Source organism: Leopardus geoffroyi, chromosome B2 (genome assembly GCF_018350155.1).
Source record: "Leopardus geoffroyi isolate Oge1 chromosome B2, O.geoffroyi_Oge1_pat1.0, whole genome shotgun sequence".
Taxonomy (NCBI): domain Eukaryota; kingdom Metazoa; phylum Chordata; class Mammalia; order Carnivora; family Felidae; genus Leopardus; species Leopardus geoffroyi.
Genome location: NC_059332.1, coordinates 45,682,509 through 45,709,710, shown reverse-complemented (window position 1 = coordinate 45,709,710; position 27,202 = coordinate 45,682,509). Strand labels below are relative to the sequence as shown.

At 41.6% G+C, this 27,202-nt stretch overlaps 1 protein-coding gene across 1 annotated transcript; it reads right to left on the bottom strand.

Annotated features, from left to right (window-relative positions):
* On the bottom strand, positions 1-27,202 carry OPN5 (opsin 5). Its single transcript, XM_045500858.1, has 6 exons — positions 27,073-27,202; positions 22,996-23,115; positions 18,830-19,000; positions 14,680-15,014; positions 3,455-3,696; positions 1-64 (listed from the first exon to the last, which is right to left on the bottom strand). The coding sequence occupies exons 1-6, from the start codon at positions 27,200-27,202 to the stop codon at positions 1-3; spliced, it is 1,062 nt and encodes a 353-aa protein (XP_045356814.1).

The window sequence follows — 27,202 nt, the reverse complement described above, 5'->3', positions numbered from 1 at the left end:
TCATACCTCTTGATGGACTTCCAGCACAGCAGAAGACTTCCTGACTGTGGTTACAGTGTGCAGCCTAGATACAGGAGAAGAAAAACACAACTTAATATATATACGCACACACATACACATACTATGTATACACATCGGTCTTGTCTATCATGAAGATTATACACACAAGACTTGAACTAGAAAGAGAAGGCAAATAATAAATCACTTTAAAATATTCAAAACCAAAGGGCACCTGGGTGGCTCAGTCGGGTGAGCGTCCGACTTCGGCTCAGGTCATGGTCGCACTGTTTGTGGGTTTGAGCCCCACGTCTGGCTCTGTGCTGGCAGCTCAGAGCCTGGAGCCTGCTTCTGTTTCTGTGTCTCCCTCTCTCTCTGCCCCTCCCGTGCTTACACTCTATCATTCTCTCTCTCTCTCTCTCTCTCTCTCTCACTCTCTCTCAAAAATAAATAAACATTAGAAAAATTTTTTAAATATTCAAAGTCAAGAAATCCCTTGAGTGGAGCTTTCCAAAACCAGACCACTTATTCAAGGCACATTCCGCGTGGCCTAGTGAGTTTTCTGTCCCTAGAACAAACTACATCGCCTACCTATCTACCAACCAGTCAGTTGGGCCCTGTATCTTACCTACAAAGAGTGAAGGACAGCATTCAAATTAAGGTGGTGAGGGAAAGTTTATTACAACGGCAATGCCAGAATTTAGTACTTTTTTTATACTTTATCTTTACTAAACTATTAGGAATATAAAATGCCCCCGTCCTTCGCTATGTATTCCCCATGTCATTTGAACGTTTTTATTGCATCTAAGATTGGCCTAGCTCCTGAAGTCTGGTTTCCCTGTCACTGATGTAGATGACCTCATTGGTCTCTGTGTAAGTGGGGTGAGAGGCTTCTGAACTATTAATGTTTTCCTTTTCCAGGCTCTGGGTCACCGGCTTTCAACAATGGCTGGGTACGAGAACCATCTGGGAGAGCTAACTAATCAAACTAATGAAGGTCCAATCCAGACCAGCGGAAGCCAAATCTCTTTCCAGGGAGCATTAGTTTTTTTCCACATTCCCCAGGTGTCTCCAATACACAAACAGGGTGGAAAAGCACTGTTTGCAAAATACAGGAGACCTCATCTGGATACCCAGATGAGATGAATAACAGACAGCCTGTCAAAAAGGGCTCTTGGCCATGCTTTAGTTCATCAGCTTCTACCAAAATCTCAAGAGGACTCAATTCAGCGGGGGGAATTAGTTAACTTTAAATGAACTGTAAAAACCACTCAAAATTTATTTCCACAAGCTCATATTCAACACATTAGCTTTCTTATTTGAATGCAAAATATTTCCCACGAGGGTGTCCCATTATAAGCAAATTCATTCCAGAGCTCAGAAAAGGAAAAAAAAACAGGGATATCAATTAATCTAGTTTAAATTCAATTTAAACTGTTCTGGCAGTGCATTAACCACTCTGGACTGGCGTCTTACCACTTCGTCTCATTCTATAAGCATCTATGTTACCCACTTTCTTAGTTTTTTAATAACAAGAGCAACGACAACAAAATGTTTGCTTCTTCGCTTCTTTGGAAGGTTCTTCTCTGAAGAGAGCCTTCTAAAAATCGGCGACTCCTCACACTGCTTCTGCGTTCCTTTTCTAAAGATGTTCCAAACTTTAAAACCCAAGGGATTTTTAGTGCTACCGCCTGCTTTTTCCACTGAAAGCTGAGACCCCGGAGTAAGAAAACAGCACTTGTCCTTCAGCCAACCAACTGTTGTATTTCATAGCAACGGCTAACAGGAGCAAGTGAACTGAACTGACTCTTGGCTGGCTGGCTTTTCTGAAGGTCTGAGGCCCCGAGTCACTGCCTTCCTCATAAATTTCTCTCTTTCCATTATTGCGCCATTGAGTATTTATGTGCTGCCTACCCTGAAGAGCTAAGGCACAGAACACAGACTCAGTCCGAGGCAAGATTATGAGGTAGGTGCAATCTGCCTTCAGCCATTCCTGTCAAAGTCCCATCTCTTTCAGAGGAAGAAATGCCCATTATTTTCTCCCGCAACTGCTCTATGAAGAACACTGTAACCTGCATTCATAATAAAGTATTAATAGTTGATAAGAGAAAAGTGCTGTTACTGCCGAAATAGATGCATTTTAGCATTTGAGTTTATCCAATTCCACACAAAAGGCATGAACCACCAACAACGTGAAAGAAAAACAAAACAAAACAAAACAAAAACCACAAACAGTTGTCACCTAGCCCTTTCCAAACATGCATTTGGTGTAATTCCTACAGTTTCAAATGGTGGCTGTTACAATCAGCTGGTCCCAATTTTAAGTTATAAGTAGTTCATTTGCCCGGATACAGAAAAATCAACCAAACACTGATCTTCTACTTCCAAATTGTGTATTTCTTCTCTTGTACCAGCAACAATGACAATACTGTTTCTTTGTGCCTTTTTTTTTTTTTCATTTGATCTGTACCCTGCATGGTGAGGACGTTAAATGTCAAAAACGTAACCACTTTGCTCCAGCACACTGAGAGAACAAGATAATGACCCGTCTCTTCTCAAAGCTAGTTCTACCTTTCTTCCCCCTTCTGTTTCCTGTTTGATACAGGAAAATAGTATTGGGAAACAACCAGACATCCAGTGAGTAAGAATTAATGGAAATCAGAGAACGCATTCCTTCTCAACACCCCTCACCTCCGACCATGCATTCAGGTGCCTGATCTACACCCTACTAAGACTGGCCCTAACTGGACGCAAAGTCCACACATCACTCTCAACTCTTTACTCACACGGAGCCTTTGGGAACTATGGTGCAGGATCCCCAAACTCATCTGTTCATTTCGTAGCGGAAACAGTGTAGACTGTTTTGAAACCCAGGGGACCCGAATTGAAACCTCTGCTCTGCTACTTGCTGGCTGCGTAAACACAGGCAGCTCGCTTAACCTTCACCTTACTTGTTTTACCTTACCTCCATCTCCTTGTCTGACAAAGAGAAGGGACAACATGGGGCTCTTGTGGGAATAACACAAAGAACCGGAACAGAGAGCAGAATATGTCACCTCCCTTCTCTCCTTCCTTTGCCCGCCCAAATCCTAGAACTCTTAGCTAATGGCAGAAACATCTCAAACAGGAGAATCTGTTCTGTTGTGAGAACTTAATTTTGGATCATTGCCATGTGGAACTGTACTCTTGGGGCAAAATGGATTTGGTCCTAGGTAAGGAAGAGGGATGAATGGTGGTTGCTCAAATAGAGCATCCGTTTGGTATCATCTACCCATGACATTCAACCCTACATATCTGATGGCTTGATTTCAGGAATTTTGATGAACAGAAAATACAGTCCTCATTACACTACTCCTAAGTGATGAGCTCTAAGCCTAAGAAGATAGCATATCGGAGTGGCTTGAATCCCATAGGATTGTGAAACAGTATCATTCATTCCCAGCTTCCGAAATTTTACCTGAAGTCTTCCAAGGATTTCTTCTTGGTTGCTTTCAAGCCACCAGTTTGGCAACAGGCAAATTTGTAATCGATGACCTGGTAAATGATGGGGTTGTACATTGCTGCTGATTTTGCAAGTAGGGTTGGCACCACAGACAGTTGGATGGGGATGGAGTCTGGCCTTCCGAAAGCTGACCACACAGAGACCACCGCGTAAGGAATCCAGGCGATCAGGAAGCCAGCGCAAATCAGCATCGCCACCTGGCGAGGGCAAGTAACAGAACAGAGTCAAAACACTGGGTGGAAATGAAGGGTGGGAGGAGGAGCGGCAGCCCAATTACACGCAAGAAAGTCTATTACCTTTTTCACTTATCTCGCCCATAGGAGAGACATTTCAGATGGACTTCAGAGATGTTCAGCCTGAAGTTATTACAATGCCTTATCCCATTTACCACATCCTATCCAATCTCTACTCCAGAATTGGAATGTACCAAGAGACCCAAAGTTTAACCCTATAAACGCTGTCCGATTTTACATTGGGCATGAACTCATGCTAAGAAGACATCAGTGCTCCTGAAATTTCCAAGACTTCTCAACCCACGTTGATGGAAAATATGTTCCATCGTATATTCACAGAGGTACATGGACAATATGTTCACCTTGAAGAAATTTGAAATCACTCATTTGCCTCAAGAAACAGAAATTCTGCTCTTGTTGGAAATTTTAACATGAATCTTCTTCAGAGATTTCTATCAAGTGTTCCTTCTTTTGGCTCATTATCTCAAGTGTGAGGCTCAGAGAGTGGAAATTCACTAGATATAAAGTAAAACAGAATCGCCAAGCTTTAACCAAAGTGACAGAGTTGCATTAAGCAAGACTTTTCCAGAAAGGACTTTTCTCTCTCACAAAATTATAATTACCTGGGGAGCCTCTAAAGTTTCAGATCAGAGAATAATTAGAGACAGGGTTTTAAAATGCTCTCACTAGTTTCTCACCATCTGCAACCCAGCCCCCCTACTGACGTAGCCCTGATTAGTGCCCTGTAACTATCTGCCTGACCCTATGGATTATCTCGCTTGAATTCAACAACCCCTTTTTAGCAAGTGCCTTGTGCCAGACACAATGCCAAGCGCTAACGGGGACACTAGTACACCTTAGTGCCTGGCTGTATCCCTCTGGAATACAAACCACTGCAGTACACGGCAGAGTAGGATTTAAGTGCCAGCCCGGAGGAGGACCAAACTGCAAGTTCAGAACAGTTTCACGGGAGACGTGGCATATAACCTGCATGTTGGTAAGTTAAATAAAGGAATAGCAGTACGATCAGTGTGAGCAAAGGCACAGGTATGTGTGAGGTTTGTACAGAAACTAGCAAGCAATTCACTTTGGCACATGAGATGAGCCTGGAGAGAGAGACAACATGCGTATATTCAGGGGTGTGTGGAGCATGTTACCAAGCATGCACTTCATTCCATGTGCTTTGAGGCACTAGTAGGTTTTTGAACAGGAGACTTAACGAATGGAATGATTAACCTCTGCTAAATGAACTGGGGCAGGAAGAAATAGGAGGTAGAAAAATCATTGCTCATTCGTTGAATCAACAAGGGTGAGTATTCCCGCATGTTCTGTGCTGGGGATAAAGCAATGAGCAAAGCAGACACCATCCCTGGCCACACAGAATTTCCACTTGTAACAGTTTGTTTAGGCTGCAGCGTAAATACGAAATAGAAGGCTCTCGCTTCGAGTACTAACACTGGCAAATGAGGTCCGAGCTTTGGTGTCCATTTTAAACATGAGCCATTTCACGTCCTAATTGAGACAGAGTGCACGAACTTCGAAGTCTCTTTACACTATTATCTACCAGAGTATTTTTTTCTGTAGGAGAAATCATGAAACAATATTCACGTTAGGGCTGTACAGTGGACGTCTGGTTTTGTTTATTTTCCTCTGCCTCATATACCTTCTACTTCAGCATTGCCTGTATCCCTTCTACCCCTGTTGCATGGAGCTGGCTTCGCGTGACCCAAGCTTGAGCAGAGGCCTGCAGGCCCCTGGATACCACAGCAAGAACAGGGATGAGTACATGGCCAGAAAGAGCATGATCAGACCCATCTTTGTGATTTTATAAGGGATTTGTAGGAAAAGTGGAGCTTCCTTTATCCTTGAGTTCCCCAAAACCCAGAGAAGATGAAAAGATGGAACTATCCAAGGCAGGCATCACCACCTCTTTCCCCAGCCTCTTTTTTTTTTTTTAATTTTTTTTTTTTTAATGTTTATTCATTTTTGAGAGAGGGGGAGTGTGAGCTGAGGAGGAACAGAGAGAGGGAAACACAGAATCCAAAGCAGGCTCCAGGCTCGGAGCTGTCAGCACAGAGCCCGTCACGGGGCTCAAACTCACCAATGGTGAGATCATGACCTGAGACAAGTCAGACGCTTAATGGACTGAGCCACCCAGGCGCCCCCCACCCCCATCCTCTTATTCAAGAAGGAAAATAACAGCTTCCGGTATGAAGGTCATGACAAGCTAGCGTAGTGGATCAAGGATGAAGAATGAGACACAAAATGCTTTATTAGTAATAGTTAAAGCAACAACATTCATGCATGCTTTTTTGTTTTAGAAATTCAACTGGATAAGTTTTGTTTTGTTTTATAACAAAGTCATTTGAGCACATGTGCATTTCAATACCCATGAAAGCAGAGCTATTGTATGCAGGGAATGGTCCTACCCCTACTTGACCTCCGAACAGCCAGCAGCAGGCTGTTTGCCCTGAGACCCCCATATTTGTGGGCTGTGTCAAGAAAGAAGCCTGAAACACCTACTGGAAGTCTCACGTTATAAAATTCCACCCAAGAAGTTCAAGGCTCATCTCTAAAAATGAACTGCCGCTGAGACACGCATCAGTTACATTAATTTCGTTCCATTTTACAAATAGAGTCTAAATCTCAGAGCGATGAATGAAGTGAGCGCGGACCTCCTTCAAGTCCTGAGCCCTGTGTTGGGGTCCCGCAGCCTTCCTTTAGGGTCCTGATCCAAAATACTTGCCCGTGCTTAACAATTATCCACCAGCCCCAGACCACACATGCAATTCCGCTGCTTGCTTTCCCACCTCTCTGCAGAGGGTTCCCCGGGAGAAACTGTATTTGGTTTGGTCTGGCCTGTGTGACTTCATTTGTAAATAGAAAGGATGCCACAGGGCTCAAAGTAAGGGCCTTTTTTCTAAATCCCCAAATAAACAATAACTGTATAAATAACACTTGCTTTAGCAGATGTCTGGGAACTTAACATAGCTCTTGCCTTTATCCTTTGGTGACTCACATGATGATTTCACAGTATTGCAAGGGCTGCATTCTGGGTTGCCGTCAAAGTCATTGACAAAAAATAGATTGGCACTCAGTCCATAATATTTTCTGCATTTTATGTATCTTCTACTTTTATGAGAGTGTGCAATGGAAAGACGAAGGACTTCAAACATTAGCATTACGTTATCCTTTTTAAAAGAACATAGGCGAATTAACTGTACTGTGGTTTTTAAACACAGAGCAAATGCATCATCGTGGCTTTTCTGATTAGAATTAAGCTAAGTGCTTTAAATTGAATGACTAGAAATCAGGTTTAAAGCAGAAAGAGGGATAAAAGCCTAGATGGAAAAGCGCTGCAGAATGTTACTTATATGTTTGAAGTGAATACAAAGTTAACAGAAGCCACATTCATTTTTTACCATCTTCTCATGTTAAAATCTACTCCACAAAATATTAAACATTAAAACATTGAATATTAAAGGCATTTTAAGATACACCCTACAGAAATCTCGCACGTTACACTCATTTTCCCAGTGCTTTCTACTCAACATGGAACGTGTTTAATTTTTCATCAGCCTGTTCCTTGCTTTCCTCATTTCTGAGTGTATCCTCATTTCCATTTTCCAAATTTTCTTTTCCAGGTGTCCTTAAACCAGATCTAACACAGACACCTGTACCTGTCAGCTTGTTCTAAGTTGTTTATTTTTTAATCGCTTCACTTTTATTACTGCCTTGTGGTTTACTGGAAAACAGTAAAACTTCAGTTCTTAAATTAGGCAATTTTTGTGGGAGGAAATTCACAGAATATGTGTTCTGCTTCTACAAAAAAAAAAAAAAAATCACACATCTGCAACCCAGTTCACTTTAAACATACCTTGCTGCAGAGGACAAAGGGATATCTGTATGTTCCAGCTAAATTCAAGGGCATTAATTGAAGTGTCCCAGAAGCAGTACTGTCCATAATTGATTGATTCTAGCGAATCAATCAATTAAAGCAATAATAGAACGGTGGAATTGAAAGTAAATTCTCCAAGTTACGTAAGGCTCTATCTGTGGGTCCAATTCATCTTCACCAGTCCAGCAGATATGGTTTCCAAAAAGGGATGTCCTGCCCTCTCTGTGCTGAGGCAGCGTGCAAAAGTGAAAATATCACAGATGGAGAGGTACTCAGGTTTGGATTCCAACTGTGTTCGGCTCCATAGTGTGAGTGAGACAGAACCCCGGGTTCTCTGAGAATGCCCTTTCAGTTCCTTCCACCAGGCTCCTTTGCCCAGATATGAGTAAGCCTTCTCGTTTTGAATCTGTGTAATACCTTGAACAATGAAATGGATGGTTGGGGCACCCAGGTGGCCCAATTGGTTAAGCGTCTGACTCTTGGTTTTGGCTCAGGTCCTGATCCACCGTTCGTGAGTTCAAGCCCCATGTCGGTCTCCATGCCTAGTGTGGAGCCTGCTTAGGATTCTCTCTCTCCCTATCTCTCCCTCTGCCCCTCCCCTGCTCACTCGCTGCCTTTCTCAAAATAAATAAAGTTTAAAAAATAAATAAATAAAAGATGTGATAATGCGAGAGTCAATGCCAGGTATGAGGCTACCACCCCCCACAAACAAGCAGCCTGCCATTGAGTGACACCACCAATGGTAAGGAGGAAGGAAGGTGATAAACTTAACAACCATGACCTACCTTCACTGGAACCTCAGCTCCTGACAGGTACAAAAATAAGGGTGGTGATAGCTTGCACGCCACCTTTGAAGAAATAGAGGAATTCAACAACCCTAAGCATGTCTCATTTGAGTTTCTTCCTCCCTTCTCTTTAATCGATAGAAGGACCACTAAGGCCAACCATCCAAGGCCCTTCTTCACGCACTTAGAAAGAAAAGAATTCTGACAGCTTTGATGTGTCCACCATCATGTGAGCCCTGGTTGTGATCCAAGTAGAAAATATTGATTTGTACTTAAAAAAAATAAAAGACATACAAGAAGCAGGAGTGTTCTGCACTTCCCAGCTGCAACCTTCTCAAATCTTAAAATACCACTATTCTATAAACAAGCAAAAGCTGAGATTGAAAGGAGAGGATGTAAATTAGGTCATATCGCTCTGTACATCTGTGTTTTGGGGTTTTGGTCTAAAACTGAACACAACATTCCCCAATGAGGCAGCGGCTGGCTTCAAGAACTCTCACTATCTGGTTCTGCAAAACAAGGGAGACTCCACTGGTCATTACAGATAAACCAAGCCCTTAAGGTGAGGAAACTGCTACTCAGAGGGAAAACGTACTGAGGTGGAGAGGTAAAGTGGTTTTAGCAATAAGAGTGATCGCCATGGGTGCTTAATCCACCGATCTAGCCATTTTGATACAACCTGAGAGTTTTAGAAGGTAACTTAGACAGCATTTAACTCCCCTCTCCCACCTTCTCTCGCAGATGAGAAAACAGAAGCCCAGCCAGGTGAAGTGGTTTTTCCGAGGTGAATCAGTTAAGATTCTGAGTTGCAAGTAACAGAACTTGACTTTGGCCAAGGGAGACAGAAAAGGAATGGGCTGATTAGGACAGAGTGTCACTGGGAATGCTGGACATAGGACTGAGGCCAACCACACAGAAATGACACCCAAAATGGATGGCCTGAGCTGGCCCTGATGCAGAAACCACTGCTGCTGCAGCCATGCCCCCCAGGGGACATCTCCCTGCCCCTTTGCTGGTGTCACTGGCTCCTGAGACAGACTGGCTGGAGCCTAGGGTTGTGGCTATACTCCAGCTGCAAGGGAATCTGGGAAAATTAATGACTGGTCCTTCTGTATCTTTTAAATTAGGAGTCATCCTTTGCTCAGACATATTGTTCCTCCCCTCCACCCCCGAGCAAGACTCAAAATGTTGGAAGTTCCTTAACACAGAAATTCCAAACATGGAAAGGGGTTCAGCCACTGGCAGCCAAAATAAATAACAAATATCAGCTCACTGAGACCCTAAAGTGGGCCACAGGCAAAACTGGGATTGATTCTTAATTGAAATTCTTTCCTTCAACAAATATATATTTTTAACATATATTTATGTATACATCTTTATTCATATTTATTTATATTTAACTTACACTAATATACTATAATCAATTATATGTTATACCATATGACATTATTATATAATATATATATAATTGTGTGTGTGTGTGTGTGTGTATATATATATATATATATATATATATATATTTGAGGCATTGTGCTATGTCCTGGGGACACAAAGCAAACAAAATGGTATAGTTGTTACTCCACAGTAACAACTAATGACTAATGTTAAAACCAGACATTGAGCAAATAATCACAAAAATAAATATGCAATCATAAATTAATTATAAGTCAGAACCAGCTCTAAGAAGAAAATGTAAAGACAGCAGTGACACGTTGTAATAGGAAGATTTGAATTCAATTCCGACAATGCTCTTCTGAGAAGTGACATTTAAACTAAGAGCACTTATGAAGAACCAGAGGAAATGAATTAATTGGTTTAAAAAATAAAAAACAATGCCGTTCAACTTTCCCACAAACTGACCCTAGAAGCCTCCTCGGGGCGGGGGGGGGGGGGGTCTCTGAATATGACCCCTCCATGATAAATAACACTCGATGCGCAATAAGAGATAATCATTTGAGGAAAGCGGAGATTTACATTTGTGATTTTTAAAAAGACTTCAGGGTGAAAGAACAAAGCAAAACAAAATGCCTCTCAGCTATGAAAGGGACAGAGGATCTCCAGCCAGGGGTCAAGGGACCACTTACCACTCATCAAGGTAATTAGATGAACTTAGTTTATTCAATTATGTATTCATTATCGTGATCATGATTAAGCATCTAGGAGGCCCTAGGCAGTGAGGCTCAGAAGCACACAGGACACGTAGCACTTGCGATCACCTACCTACTAGCAAAGAAGAGGGACCAGCGTGTGATTCAATAAAGCAAATGTTCCAAGTGCTCCTATGGCTCATTACAGAGGGACTTCAACTAGCCAGGGGCAATCGGGAAGGCGTTTTGGTGGAAATAAGGGAAATGAGCAGAAATCCAGATCCCAAAGGATCTAGATACTAATTACAGACCTGAAACTTATAGATGATCTACATGTGTTAAATGAATAAATATGAAGTACTAATCCATACCACATAATAATATTTGGAAAAATTAGTCTGTGCTTCTGGTATTTTCTTCCTGTTACTCCACCACCCCCCTCATTAAAGCAGAAGCAAGAGTGTTCAGTGCATTGTGTGAAGATTTTTTCAAGCAGAAATATCTAAAGAAGTAAAACATTCATTTCTCAGCTTGTGAGTTTTAAAATAGAAATTTGAAACTTACAGGAGAGAAAATACTTGAGAGAAAGGGGATTCGGATGTGCGAAAAATGACATCGAGCATCCACAGCCAGAAACTTGCAGGCCTGGAAGCATCAATCTTACTGAATGGGAACAATTTTAGAGGCATGCACGTGGTTACAGGTTTCCCACCCAAGAGTGGGTAAAAGGCCTACAGCTCAAAGGTGAAAGGACCGCCGAGGAGCTGGTAACTGACCTTGAGAAATTATCCTGAGGGACTCCACTGAACTACACACAAGGGGCCAGGGTTGGTGTTGGGGGAGCAAAAGACCCTTAATGCATTTAGGGATATCTTCCCAGGGTCCTTCCCAGGGTCCCAGGGTCCCAGGGCAGGAAACTTCCCAGGGTCCCAGCCAAGCTCCAAAAATACACATGATGAGTTGCAGTCAAAGGACAGGGAAGTAACTAGAATTGCTGACAAGCCTAAAGAGACCTTCTAACTGGAACAAGCAGGATGCAAAGTGACCCATGACGGCTGATGACTGAGATGAGAAAGAAACCTAAATATCTCATCAATACCAGGGTCAATAAATGAACAACCAGACCAAGAGCCCCCACCCATTGGCACTACGGAATTCTGAAAATCTCCCTGGAATTTATACATAGCCCTGGGAGAAGGAGGAAAACCCCAAAGCAACTGAACTTATGCTGATTGTCTAATATTAAGTTTGTTTTACAAAGTCAAATGTAGGCACGAAAATGAGATTATACTGAGTCATAGAAATATAAAGAGATTTGTTTGTTTGTTTGTTTTATTTCTTGGGCTTTTTTTGCACACCTCTGTTTGCACTCTTGTGAAATCTCAGCCTACCAGAAAAGGCTGGCAAAAGCATCATTTTTTAAAAAATTAATTAGTGGAAAACTACAAACTACAGAGATATTTGTAAATGGAATGTCAATTTCTAGGTTGATAAGACCAGCCTGGCAAAATGCAGGCCCAGATAATAACCCAGCTGGAAATAATTAGAGCCCCAGAAAAGTAAATGATTTTGACCCCAGAATCCAAGGAAGTGGGCTTTAAGTAGTAAGCTTTCAGACCAGGCTGTTCTAAAAGATCAGAAGCACCAACTGAATGAGCAAACCGCTCCGTTCTAAGAGGTAGTTGAATGGAGGAAAAGCTTTCTCACACGATGAAAAGGCCCGGTATGAGGTTGTCTTTACTTATTTTTACTCAGCAGAAAAAAAATCAAGATCAAAATTAACTAGTAATTGAAAACATTTCAAATTTAGCACAGAAGATGCCAAAATAGAAAGCTATGTTTATCAATGTGGGTTGAATTTTGATTTACATTTTTTGTGTTTAAGTGTAAGTAATTAGAAGCATATTATATTCAGGCTATTTTAATATAAGTTTTATATATACAAATGAGATGCAGACATATTGGATAATATATAACATATACAATATAGACATTATATGTAATATAATGTCACTTAGTGTATGTTAGAAGAAGATGCGTATAAAATAAAATCATACATATATATGCCTACACTTTTCATTTAATATCTCTCTGGTTGATCTGGGCCGAGTAAGCCTGCATACCTGATCTATACAGTCCAGTCCAGGTCAAGGAGAATGATGACCACAACCCAAATTAAATGGTGTGTGCCGAGTTTCACCTCTTATGCATAATGATTTTCAGAATCATTCACCAAATTGCCCACCCACCAGAATACACAAAGAACAAGATGCCAGGGTATTTATAAAAGTTGGCTGTGGGTAGAGTTAGGCAATTCCATTAACCAGAGACAAGATGATGAATAACAACAGACTCAGAGAAACTGGAGAAGAACCCCATGGGAATCAGGATCTGGACTCACTGATCAAGACCATCAAAATGCCTTGAAGCCGATACCGTTGGAGGGTAGCAAGAAGTGAGAGGAAGTCAGATGACAACTGAGCAGCTTTCTGCTACACCAAATAATGGGGCTGCAAGGTGAACTCAAATCCACCTACGAGTATGACAGATGTTACGATGTTTCTCTGGGCATATTTTCATAAAGTACCTAGAAGAAAAATTTTTATTATTGTTGTATTTACTGTGTCCCGAAAACAGTACTTGGCCCTGAGTAGGGTTTGGATTAAATGTAATCTGAAATTAACTTGGATTAATTTATTTGGATTAATTTTTGTGTTTTTTTTTTTTTAATCACAGATAAGAGCACAAAGGAGAGCTAGAAATGAAGAACTGAATTCCTGATCCTGGATTTTATGGAAACATTTCTTTACATTTTACAACCAATTATAAGAGAGAAGTAGATTATGATTCCTGATTCTGCATTTTCATCCCAATAGAATTACTCTATGATTAGATTATGAGCATAGATTTGCAGTGATGAAAACTTCCCTCGGAGCTTGTTTTTATTCAGCAGGTGGAGCTCAGGAAGGAAAAGTCAACTGGAACCATGAAGAATCTCTAGCTCACACTTTGCAACCAAGACACCCTTGCACCATCTTGAAACATCTGCAGTGTGAAGAGAGGAATATTACTAGAACCAAGGCCCTGACTTATTAGAAGCGACCCCGGGTCTAGAGGGAACTGTTACTATAGGTCCCGAGACAAGTGGTCCCCAAGTAGGTTGTGAGGACACGTGAAAGTGGGATATCAGTAATATGATTGGTTGGGACCAAAAGGAATGGTTAGAACCTTAATCTGCATTTATTTCTGCATCTTTAAAAGTAAAATGGAAATTAGCATGTCCTAGTGTCAAATATACAGTTTGACGGTGTTAGCTGCATGTCATTTATATTGATGTGTGTGCAGAAAAGATATTTTTCAACGTAAAGGTAAGACAGGATGAAAGTGGAAAGACCACTGCCTCATACTTTCCCAGAATTCCTTAAAATTACAAGAGAATAAAGGAACTGTGGCTTCTTCAACACCTTCTATGCACCAAATGACAGAATAACATGCTTTATCTCGTTGAATCTCCACCACAATCCAATGAGATCAATGGTACTATTCTTGTTGCCCAAGTGAGGAAACGGAGATTCAAAGAATTTCAGTGTCTAGCTCTGGGTCACAAACTTCACAGGTGTTGGTCATGGAATGAAAACCCCAGTCTGTTTTCAAACTGTGTGTTCCTTTCCTTACACTACAATGTCTAAACAGCTGTCAACTCTTGACGTTAGCATTTACCAAGAAACTCAACCCTGCAGGAATTATGTTGCATTAAGATAAGCTTCCCATAGGACAGCAGACATGGTAAATAATGCGAGGTGACAGAATGTCCTTCACACCCACCAACGTCCGTACAAAACTATAAATACTCTGAGGCATCTCATGATGCTTAAAACTTATTCTTATTACGACTTAAATAATTTTTGAGAACCAAGTGTATCTTATTCAATAGAGAGAATAAGCTCCCAGTAGATCCACCATACAAATTAAGTAAATATTAGTGTGTGTGTGTAAATGAGAGACAGACACAAGAAAAAGAAACACTACAAAGGTTTAGATAAATAATAGCAAAGTTGAGCAGTACGTAAAGAATAGGGACTCTAAGTTCTCCCAGTCCCTAGCATCCCCTATCCTCTTTGCCCCACGATGTTTTAATTGATTACAAAACACCTCTGTAAACTGTTACTGTAGTTACCTTGGTCAGTTTCATTTCCAGCACATGGCTGCTATGTATCCGACTGTCGAAATGAGCTACTTCTTTGGAGGAGGACTTAACCTTGGCAATGATCTTCACATAGGAGAACACAATCACAGCCGTTGGGAGCAACAGGCAGAAGAAGAGGATGTTCAGGATGAAAATCTGGCCGCCCACAGAGGCCTGGGCCAGCCACCAGTCCAGGGTGCATGAGGTTCCGAAGGGCTCAGGCGCGTAGTCCCCTAGACCAACCAAGGGCATGGTGGTCCAGAAGGAAGCATAGGCCCAGATGACTGCCAGGCAGATGTAGGCGTGCTTTCTTTTCAGCCAAACCCCTGGAGGTAGAAGAAAAGCGTTACCGGGATGTAATCTGCCCTGTACCCAAATACCTCCCCTCGATATGTCAAATTCCACATCCAAAGAGTTATTCCATTGGATTCTGGGAGAAGTGGTCAGATAACTGAGCTCTGAGGGAGAGTGGAGTGAAGGGAGAAAAGTTCCAGAGCATGGGCCTTTTTCCACGCAAATAAAACTAGAAGTGCTTTCACAGGGAAGGTTTCCATAGGCACGCGGGAGCCTTGGGAGGGGAAGGGACAAAAGCTGAGGAAGGAGGGGCAGTAGAAAGATGAGAGGGTGCTGAAGACAATGAAGGAAGGATCTTAAGAAAGCATCTAGAATGACCTTTGAGATCCTATCCAATATAAGGCCCATTGGCAGACCAGAAGGACCAAGCGCCAAAAAGCATGTTATCAATGGTTCATCCAAGATAGAGTCCTTTGGGAAAGGTGGAAATGGTAACACATTGTTTGTGCCTTTAAATACCCTTCTCCCTAAAATCTCCCATGTCTTTCATCTCATTTGTCCTCATAAGCACTTGTTGGTGGGGGTCGGTGGGCCACCACCATTACTGCCTGTGACCTTAAAGTGACTGACCCTGCTTCACGGGAGCAGATTTTGAACCTTCGAACATTACTAACACAGCAGTCATGCTCACACAGCCATGGCAAGAGAGGTAGAGGATTTAGTTAGATTGTATCATGTTCTGCAAAAGTAATTGGGGTGGAGTGGTGCCTGCGTGGCTCAGTCAGTTAAGCATTTGGCTCAGATTGTGATCTCACGGTCATGAGATTGAGCCCTGTATCAGGCTCTGTGCTGGCAGCACAGGGCCTCCTTGGGATTCTCTCTCTCCTTTTCTCTCTGCCCTTCCCCAACTGGCTCTCTCTCTCTCTCTCTCTCTCAAACAAATAAACATTAAAGGTGACTCAGTTGGTTAAGCCTCTGACTTCAGCTCAGGTCATGATCTCATGGTTCATGGGTTTGAGCCTCACGTAGGGCTCTGTGCTGACAAGCTCAGAGCCTGGAGCCTGCTTCAGATTCTGTGTCTCCCTCTCTCTCTGCCCCTCTTCCACTTGTGCTCTGTCTCTTTGTCTCTCTCTCTCTCTCTCTCTCTCTCTCTCTCGCACGCGCGTGCACTCAAAATAAATATACATTAAAAATTTTTAAAAAAGAAAGAGTAGTTCTGTGGAAATATTTTCAGGAAAACAAAATTAACCTCTAGGTTTTTCAGGAAAAGTTTCCATCAACCAAAAGAGAATTCCAAGAAGAAGAAACAGTGTAGTCATCTAAAAAAAAAAAAAAAAACGCTGTAGAACACTAGTGATCATTTTCCAAAGTTCAACACACCCACCAAAGACAGGGTAGCCTGATCTAAGTGCTGCAGCCTACTGGGAAAATTACCTTCACACCCTATTTATCACCTCAAAGAGAAAGGGCTGGAAAAGGGAATCCTCACTGCCTTGGTTTGGAGTAGCAGAGAAGAAATATCGGAACACATTCAACAAAAGCCAAATAATCTCTTCATCACAGACTCCAGCCTGCCTCTGCTCAGTGCCACGTGGTTTGGGAAGTCAGTACGGCCTAATTCTCGTTTCTAGGACTTGACCCTTTTCATGTAACCTTTCTAGACACCCATGTTCTTAGCAGTAAAACAGAGTAAATAAGACGTACATTGCTGACAGGTTTTGATAAGAGTTCGATGAAACAATGCCAGGCCTGATTTGCAAACTACGAAGGACCACAGTAGCATGATTTTTTAGTCTTGTGTTTGCCTCAGCTCTCGCAAGAAATATAACAGATTGTATCTGTATTCTATTGTCTCTATTTTTCTCAAACACATGGCATTTTTTTATCACAAAATGCAAATTTCTCAAGCCCAACCAGATAGAGGTAAGGATCAGGTAGCCACATTTATGTCAGCTCTTGTTTGTCCATTATAATGGGTAAAACACTGGCACGGATAACCACATATATTTAGGGGGATGTGCATAGGCATACGTATAAGCATTTATGGTTAGGGTTACTTGGCGAGGTGTTGGATACTTACATTCGAGTATGGTGAAAGGCTGTCAAGTACAGGAGGGAGTAGATTAGTAGATTGGTTCTGTGTTGCTCCAGAAGTCAGAACTAGGACCAATGGGTGGAGGTTACTGGGAGGCAGTTTTGTCTCAATATAAGGAATAACATTGTAACAATGAGAGCAGACCAATCAGAGAATGGGCTGCCTTGTGCAGTAGTAAGCTCCCCGTCACTGGTCACTGGAATTATTCAAGAAGAGGCCAAGTGGCTGTCTGTCAGGGATGCCTTAAAACAGTTTATCACATTAATGGGAGAAAGGTCTACATGTTCCCAAGCGGTCTTCTAATTCCAACATTTTAAGACACTGTGTAGAGGGCTTAAGCATGAGTCAAAGCAAATGGTGAAACCATTCTATTGAGGTTCAATCTTAAAAGAAGCTGGAAAAATATATACAGTTCCCATATGGAGAGATGCCCTGCAATTATTCTGGGGGTGGGCAGGATCATCTCTTTCATTGACACCACGCCTACATTCAAGAAAATATTTAAAAAGCAGAGACATCAAGGTGTAGAATTTCTTAAATATCCCCAAGAAGTGGAAATTCTGCCTTCTCATCTATAAAATCTATAAGTATATTTAAAATTTATTTGAAATAACCAAAAATAAGTTTATAGAAAGAATTTGACTCTGAAGTCATCCAGTATATATACAATCGAATATTTTTTTATATCATTGGAAATTCTGATTTAAGTTGTTTCTAGTGGAAGTTTTAATCTGTTTAGAAAAAGAGATGCAAATTTAAAAACAACAACAAAAAAGTGCTAGGTCGTGAAGATGATGGTCCATGACCTTACCCTCCGTCTGAACGGTTTCCTTGGAGTTTGGGACTATAAACTCTTAAAATATAAAGGAAAATTCTACCACACTGAAAGCATCAAGTTGACTTGATCTTTCCCCCCTCAGGCTCCAGGCCATCCTCCGACTCCATGGTCGCAACGTCAATGAGACGGTTGACAGATTAACACACAGAGCAGTTTTATCCAGAGGGAGCCAGTATTATTCCCTGGTTGTGCCTTGTTCTCAATATTAAACGTGAGGGCCCAAATGCTTCTCTTTTGGGTTCAATAAGTTCGCAGAAACCCAGGAAGCAAAAGCAATAAAAATGTATTTTTAGCATGCTGAATGCTCTAATTATTAAAAACAAAAACAAAACAAAACAAAACTTTAGTCCCTGAAAAATTTTTTATGGTGGGCTCTTCCCTCATCTTTCTACCTACAAGACTACAAAAAGAACGTTGTTTGATATTTCTGCACGTGCCCTTTCTTGCCCCCACGGCAGCACAGCTCTCTAACTTGGACCCGGACTCTTTGGAATTCCTTATCTCTGAAATCATGGGGAGCCTGAGTCCTCAATGAGGATCAGAAACATCTTTCTAATAATTACACTTACCATGTGGGGAACCAACTAAACCATCTCAGAACTAACATCCTTTCAATGCATTTTATTTCTTTGTTTGCACAGCAAAGCTTACACACTTTATACAAGGAAATGATACTTTCCGAAAGCATTGTAGCCACACACCAGAATTTCCTATAAAAGTAGAATTAAGAGAAACCTACATGGACACAGGTTCAAGTCTTTAAACATATGTTAGAACAAAATGAGCTATAAATAGAAATACCCTTGGTCTCTTAGGTTATTAGCAATCTCTGTTCATGACCTATCGGTACAATAGTTACAGTCTGACAGTCCACTAGTTTTGTCTATCGGGGAACGAGAAACCTTCGTACTTACCATAAGATAAATAGCAGATTTTCAGGTATCGATCCAGGCTGACAGCAGTCATGGTGATAAGACTTCCACAGCCAAAGAAAAATCCAGCCCATCCATACCAGCGGCAGCCAATCCAGCCAAACACCCAGCGGTGACAGAAGCAAGAGATGATGGTGAACGGTTTGCCTACAACTAGAGGGCCAAGCAATTTGTCAAGGGATGTTCCCTCCAGTTAAAATTACCCACCTGCCTCAACTCCCTGTTGAGTTAGTCTATTCAGACAAGAGATACAGCTATTTTAGTCGATGGTAGGTTCCCTTGGTCTACAACCAGACCCAGACTTCCGGGATTTAAACTATTTATTCCTTCAGCCTCCATTAGTGTTTTTGTGTTTTTTACATTCTAGAAAACATTCCTCTATTTTTTGCACCCTTCGTATTCAGCTATCACATTCAATCTTCACGCTCCCAGAGGGAATAGTGCTGAGGAAGCTCTCTAAAACCTCCATCTGATCTATTCTATCATGAGGTTCTCTAACCTTTCTGCACCAGGAAAACCGAGGAACCCCTAGTCACGGGTGCCAGCCCCGTCCTACGCCCTTCCAGGTGTGGCCCTTCTTCAGTAGACAGAGGTACACCGAGTTCTTGAGAGTGGAGCCAGTTAACACGTGTTTCTCGAGTGCCTCTGCGAGTGAGACACACATCTCCTCTAGTGGTCGTGACAGCTCCATTGTGCTAGACTTACACCCCCATTTCAGAGCTTTCAATCCCAGTGGTCTTGCCCTCTTGTCAGTGAGGATACTGAGTGTAAAAGAACTGGTTCTTATTCAGCAAATAATGATTCAGTGTCTCTTATGTAACAATAACCTCAGAGCAAGGTGCTAGAGGACAAAGTGGAGGTCAAGACAGACAAATGCATTTTATAATAGGGAGGGCAGAGAAGAGAAATACATAATTTGTAATGTAAGATACGGCACGATGGAATGATCGTTAGTCATTAGTGCTGTGAGGAAAAATGAAACAGGAGGAGATAGATAGAAATTGTTTTACATAAGGGGATCCGGGAAGACCTCTCTGAGAACATGACATTTAGGAAGATGTCTAAATCACTGCTAGAGAACTCAAGCAAGTATCTAGAGGGGAAATGTTCCAGGCAGAGGAGACACGAACTCAATGCTTAAGGTTAAGTGTCAGCTGGGTGGGTGCTAAAGGCTGCAAAAGACAAGTGAAGGTGACTCGGATGTAGTGAAATTAGTATCTGTTGTGCCTGGGACTATTTTAAGCTTCCGTCTGGAGTAGAGCCTTTGGTAAACCTTCGGAATGTCATCTAGAATGCCTCTCCCTTCTCCACTTAATAAAATGGTTGCATTCTGGCTGCACACTAAAATCACTGGGGGAGTTGTTTTGTCTTGCTTTGCTTCCTTTTGTTTTACTTTACTTATTTTTTATTTTTTTTAATGTTTATTTTTGACAGAGAGAGACAGAGAGACAGACAAAGAATGAGCAGGGAAGGGGAAGAGAGAGAAGGAGACACAGAATCTGAAACAGGCTCCAGGCTCTGAGCTGTCAGCACAGAGCCCGATGCTGGGCTGGAACTCACGGACAGCAAGGTCATGAGCCCGGTCCAACGCTTAAACAACTGAGCCACCCAGGTGCCCCTGTTTTACTTTAAATAATCAATGTCCAGGATTCCAACCCCCAGAAAGTCTGATTTAATATATGTGGAACAAGCTCAGGCATCAATATACTTCAATATAGTTTTTGTTCTTTTAGCTTCCCAGGTGATTCTACTTCATATGCACAATTGTGAGCCATATTAGTTACATAGATGAAATACACCTGGTCTCTAGTATGCACTTCAAGGTGCTTATAAGGGAATACAGTGGGCCAGGAAAAAATAAATAAAACAGGCAAATATTGTTAAGGTTTACTGGAATGGGAAATGTGTTAGAGATACTCAGAAGTTGAAAAATGATCTGGGTTCATCAGCAAAAGCACATGGAAGAAAATGTTTTCTTGGTGAATTACTCTGAAGACATTTGCAGAATAATGAGGTGGTTTGTGCAATTGTAGAGCAGGTTTGCTTGGTGGGAAGCATTTTCAATGTATCAGAGCAATTAAGGACCTTTTTATTCAAGTTTAGTCTAATTCGGCCTTAAACATGAACCTGGTAGTATTTTCTGGTGAGGGATGTGGATGAAATGGCGGGTTTCATTTGAACATTTTATGTTCAATACCAGGGAGAAACCGGTTGGGGGTGAGCAGGGAGGAGTTGACCGGGAAAGCTATCATTTATGTTGTGACACCGCCATCGTGTGGCCATTGCTAAAATGGCAGCCATTTTTCAGCTTTGCAAATTGCCAGGGTTCGTCTTGGCGATTTTCACCCCTGGGGTATGATGTAATATGTTTCTCTTAATGTGCACGTGCATTTCCAATAAGAGCTCCTGATATTTAAGCCTGTCCATACTGAGTAAAGTCTTCCCAAGTAAGAAAGGCCATGCAAATTCTCAGGGGTAGCACATCTGGTGATAAACAGTGACTCAACAGTAGAGGCTTATTATTGAGCCTTGTTTTTGGACATTGGCAGCTGCAGAAAAATCCACTGATGAAGGAAGAACCAAGTATCAGAAAAAATTTTAATAGGGACGTTTGAGGTGGGAAATTGCTGAAAAGTTTCCAGTGGAAAGAGTAGTTGATGTGTGCTGTTTGAACTCAGTTTCCCCAATTCTAGTAACTTAAGACCATACTCCAATCAGCAGAATTTGGGATCCAAAGGCACATTTGAGTGTATCTAGGCAACCCTGTAACTTTATAGATGAAAGCAAAGGGAAGCTACTTATCCAAAATCATTTATATTTATAAAAGTGAATTACAGTTAAAGAGAAATTTTATTCCAATTCCTCCTTGGCTGGGTTATCAGAGGATCCAAAGAAGCAACAAATAAACCAGTGGTTTCCAATTTGGGCCACACATTAACTTACCTGGTAATACCAATTTTAAATATCCTGATGCCCAGGTAACATTCTCAATCAAGTAAATAAACACTCTGGTATGAAACTCAGTGGTGAGGTTTTAAGGGGGATTTTTTTGTGTGTGTTTTATTGTTGCTGTTTGTTTTTTTCTTGTTGTTTTTGGGTTTTACTTTTGTTTTTTGTTTGTTTAAGTTCCCCAAGTGACTTTTTTGTGCAGCCAATTTCCAGTTTCCAGAACAACTGAACTGGAAGCTTCCTACACTATCAATCAGTCCTGAAGCCACATTTCAATATGTCAGCAAGACAGCCCTCCCCTCTTCCTGTACTCACCTCTCAGACCATCTCAAGACTGTTTTGTTTTTTTTTTTTAATTTTTAACATTTATTTATTTTTGACAGAGCGAGAGAGAGAAAGAGTGAGGGCAAGTGGAAGAGAGCTGGAAAGAAGGAGACAGAGGATCTGAAGCAGGCTCTGTGCAGTAGGCACAGAGCCTGATGGGGGCTTGAACCCATGAACCATGAGGTCATGATCTGAGCCGAAATCAAGAGTTGGCCGCTTAATTGACTGAGCCACCCAGGCACGCTTCTCAGACTTCTTCACCCATCACTGAAGCTTTTTTTTTTCTTATGTTTATTTATTTTTTGAGAGAGAGTGCGAGTGGGGGAGGGGTAGAGAAAGAGGGAGACACAGAATCCGAAGCAGCCTTCAGGCTCTCAGCTGTCAGCACAGAGCCCAACGTGCGGCCCGAACACATGGACTGCGAGATTATGACCTGAGCTGAAGCCGGACACCCAATCGACTGAGCCACCCAGGCACCCGTTCATACTGAAGCTTTAAGACCTACTCCCTTGGTGTTTAACAGATTTCCAAAAGGACAGCAGGGGTATAAAAGAGCTCAAAACCATGATCTGTAAGTTTCTGTCGTCTAAATCATTTAGCTGGTACACTCTGAGGTGTAGCCTTAGAAGGTATCATGCATTATTCCAAATTGTATTCCTGGCACCTCACGTGCTCAGCACACAGAAAGGACTCAATAAATGTTAAATGGATGATCTGTTTAGCCTGATCACACTCTGTTGACTTACCACAAGCTCTGTAAAGATGATGTGTGAAGGGAGGAGCAAAAGGAGATGGGGGAGGGGTGATCTCTGGGCCAGTGAGGACTTGAGAATGGGGCACAGCTCAAACCCCCAAAGAAGAAACGGTTGTGTTACCTGAAATCCCCAGATCACAGATTGCTAAATTGATAGTCATTATTTCCGCAGGTCTCAGCTTCTTCTTTCGTCTAGAAGACATATAAAGGACATACCCATTTCCAAATGTGGACAGAATCCCTACAAGGAAAAATATAAATTCCCGCCGTTAACACTAGGATTTGGGGTTCCCTCGGTTATGAAACACTTCTCAATTTCAAAAATGGACACCATAGGTTTAGAGGGTAGTGAGAGGACTCTAAATAAAAATCTCAATTAAGAAGATGAAGTAAAAAGCATGAGTTGCGAGTGACAGGCGAGGGATGGGTTGCCTCCAAAGGGATAGGAGTCAGGGATCATAAGACTGCACTTACCCAGAAAAAGGAACTGCTAATTTCCCAGTGAAGCTCAGGAGGGTGTGGGAATCCCCATGGTCAGTTCTTGTACTGGCCCCCAAGATGGAGTACTTCCTCAGCCACTTTTACCAAGTATTGGCTTTATAGAACTCCCTCCCTCTAAGAAGTAGGGTTAACCCCTTGGCTCTTGATAAATTCTGACGCTGAAGTGACCCCAACCAAACAGGGTGCTTTCACTATCGCCGTGGACTCCTGAGGGAGCACCAGCAGTCAGGAGAGGCAGAGGCCAGATAGGGCTGGCGTAAACCACTGCAAGGAAAGGGTCATCTCCTGGAGACACATCCCGGGACTTCTTGCCTCCTGAGGACATATGGACGCTGGGTGTCTGCTGCTTCTACTGGACTAGGTCTTAAGGGGAAGTGGGTGACAGTTGATAGTATGGGCTCTCCCCCTCCCACCAAAGGGAGGGAAAGTGACCCTCAACCCTCCAGCCTACCAATAATGGTATAAATGTGTTCCCACTTTTTTATATCCTTTTATTAATGACTAATTGGCTTTGGCATTACAATGATACTGTTCAAAAGTTCTTACAAACCCAGTTTAAATCCAAAAAAGACCCAATCCCTACTGACTTTATTTAAGAAAAGAATACACCTACTTCCATAGCTTAACATGTAGAGTAGATTTCTTCAGGAATTCTTGCTTCATAGTGTAGCTGTGTATAAATGAGAATCTGGTACAGCTGCCTTTAGTAGTAAGGAATAAGGAGAGTATTAACAGGAGAAACCCAGATTTTTCTATGTTAATTTCTACTTCTCCACCACAATTCATTTTAGGGGCAAGGAAAGAAATGTGTGTTTCAGCTGATGGTATGAAACCACCAGGAACGAACTGCATTGTGCTCTTAGGAAATTATGAATTCCTGGAGTCAGCTCTGCCTAATGGTCTGTTAAAACCTCTTTAGCTTTCTTAAGACAGAAGAGGAAAAAAAATAGAAGAGATTAGGGAGTTCTAGAGCAAAGCACCTAAAATGAAGCCTACATCTCATTAAAGGAAACCAGCTAGCAAGGCACACTGGGATATTAAAACGTGAAGACATGGCTTGAAGAAGTTCAAACAAATGCCTTCTACTTTGTATCCAAGAAGATTAAAAACGGTAAGTATGCATATATATTTGATACACAAAGCTCCTTTAAACACCCTTTGTCTTGTGCTCGCTTCGGCAGCACATATACTAAACACCCTTTGTCTTTCTACTTCTCTTTTGAGAATATGGATTTTCTTACTTTTTCTTTCTTCAATTATCTTTACTAATGTTTCATAAGGCTTCACCCAGTGCCCAAAGCATTACCACAAAAAAAAAAGTCAACTATCAGCTGCGTGTAGATTATTCCCATAGGCAATCTTCTCTGGAGGGGATTATCAAGAGAATGCAAACTTATTTTCGATGATAAAGGAAAACAAGATTAAGAAGCTAAAGGGGGGGGGGATGTTTTTTGATGATCAAAATCCTGACTCTCACTATGAATACAAAACAATGAAATCTCATATACAGACTGTTAATAATAAACCAAGTATCTATAGTAAAAGGGTTGAGGGTGGAAATGGGTCTCTAATTAATTGATTTCTCCTCTATCCAAGGTCACATCTGTCTTTTCGTCTTCCAATTTTCCCTAAGACTTCAGTATTTAACCAAACTCACCAAGAATGTCATTGAACTCTGGTTCCTTGAAAGGAATCTGGGCATATTCCCATACCTATCTTAGGAGGGGTGAAAAACAGACATAGCACCAAATCCAAGACTGGGTCTAGGATGAGTCTAAATCCCTCCAAATGACCCTGGCCTCACCCTGAATGGCTGTTCTGGAACATATCTTTGGCTCCACTCCCAGCTCCCTGAGTCATCTGATATTCCCTTTGTTTGGGGACTCTTTTTGGACCTATTTTTCTAGCTTCACCCCAGCATGCCCATTTCAAACTGTGGATTTTCCTTCCATCCCCAAATAAAACAAGTGAGAAATTTTCCTGATTGCCCAACCCATCCAGCCTAGTTACCTCTCTTCCTGAGATCCTCCCTGCCAGCGCAGGGAATGGACTGTGATCCCTCCCTCTTTTGTGTTATCTGGAGAAATTTGTCAGGTTAGAGATGCTACTTTAAAAAAAAAAAAAAAAAAACAATTCTTGCAATTGACTGAGACAAATTCAATTTATAAGATGTCAATTGTTGTGCCTTTTCTGATAATTGAAAGTACTTGTGTTTAATGAAAATGCAGTGTGGATTTTACTATCAGATGGTCCCTGTCCAGAAAGAGAATTTGCCCATTTTGTTCACTGCTGTATTCCCAGAAATTTAAACAGTGGCAAAGAATGAGCACTCAATATATACTTGTGTTTGAAAGGACATGAGGGTCCATTTACAAGAAGCAGAATTTAAATCATCTGATAATAACTAACAATCAAGCCAAGGACCCAGGGAATCCCTCTGCATGGAATTTCTGATTCAATCTCATCAATTCCTTTTGCCTCAAGCACTGACCATAGAGGTGTCTCCAGACTTTTCTAATGAGTTTTCTAATTTCAGGAGGTTAAATGAAATTCTTAGCCCGTAATAAATAGATGGGAGAGAGAGAAGGGGACGAAGAGAGAGGGAGAGAAGGAGAGAGAAACAAAGCTTGACCCAAATCTGAAAAGATTAAAGGCAGACACCCCCAAAGACATAACCCACCTGTGCACTGGTTACCCAAATGTAGAACACCAGTTTTAAATTTAAGAAGTTTTGTGGTTGAATTCTAATCGGCTAGGCTACTGCTGTCCGATAGAAATACAGTGTAAACCAGAAACTTGAGCCGTATGTATTTCAAACTTTTCTGTTAACCGCAGTAAACAAAGTAAAACAATTACTAAGTTGATTTTAGTAATATATTTAACCTAGTATACCCGAAATGTTATGAGTTTGACATGTAGTCAATTTCTTTACATCCTTAATGAGCTGTCTTTACATTATTTTCTCTAGTGCTAAGTGTTCAGTATCTCGCGTATATTTACACTACAGCACATCTTTTGGAAAAGTCACCATTCAAGTACCCAGCAGCCACACATGGCCACCACATTGGATAGCACAGTCTGGAAGCAGGTGCACCATGTTCTGGATTATGCATAAAACTTTTTGACCCTGGGCTTACTCCCATTTTATTATCAATACATTTTTCCACCTCTCACCAAAATCACTTAGTGATGCCATCATGGGGCCACTCTACTTTGGGTGCAAATAAACTTAGCGTGTCTGTTGTCACCACAGTCCGGGGACAGTTCCTCAATTATGAGAAGAGGAGGTGATTTCTAGGGTCCTTTCTGAGCCTATCATCTTATGATTATATCGAAAGCATTTTTTAAAAAGTAAACGAACCACTGTATTTAAATAAGATATCATTAGCATTAATTTTATTATTCAGAAGACAAACCTACTCCCAAAGCAACCAAAATAGTCTCAGGATAAGTGATTTTGCTATAAAACTTCTATGATGATCAAGGGAATATCCATCACTAATAATGAAGATAATAGAGTCATTTCTATGAAACATTCACTGAATTTCACAATGCCACCCCATCCTCTACCTTCTTCCCACTCTCCAGTTCCACTCAAAATATCTACATAAATATCTGAATCCTTGTGCAAAGTCAACATGTTAGCCCATGAATTTCCTACACGCAGCCTTTGCACAGAAAAATTAAGGAAGCTTACCAATTATTGTTAAGTAAAAGCCAGCCACTAGATCCGCTTCCCAGGAAAGTTTGGAAGCAAAGGGGTCCCCTTCTCGAAGGTAGTGTGGCAGGCGCTCATCTTGGGGCGGGGCAGTGTGGTTTAGCGCCAT

What these genes read in the sequence shown, in the direction of transcription:
- OPN5 (XM_045500858.1), bottom strand. Translation starts at nt 27,202, where the DNA reads ATGGCGCTAAACCACACTGCCCCGCCCCAAGATGAGCGCCTGCCACAC. An exon ending in CTGTGATCTGGGGATTTCAG is followed by an intron (nt 19,001 to 22,995) that starts GTAACACAACCG and finishes TTGGCCCTCTAG; the next exon opens with TTGTAGGCAAACCGTTCACC. An exon ending in AAATCCTTGGAAGACTTCAG is followed by an intron (nt 65 to 3,454) that starts GTAAAATTTCGG and finishes TCCTGTATCTAG; the next exon opens with GCTGCACACTGTAACCACAG.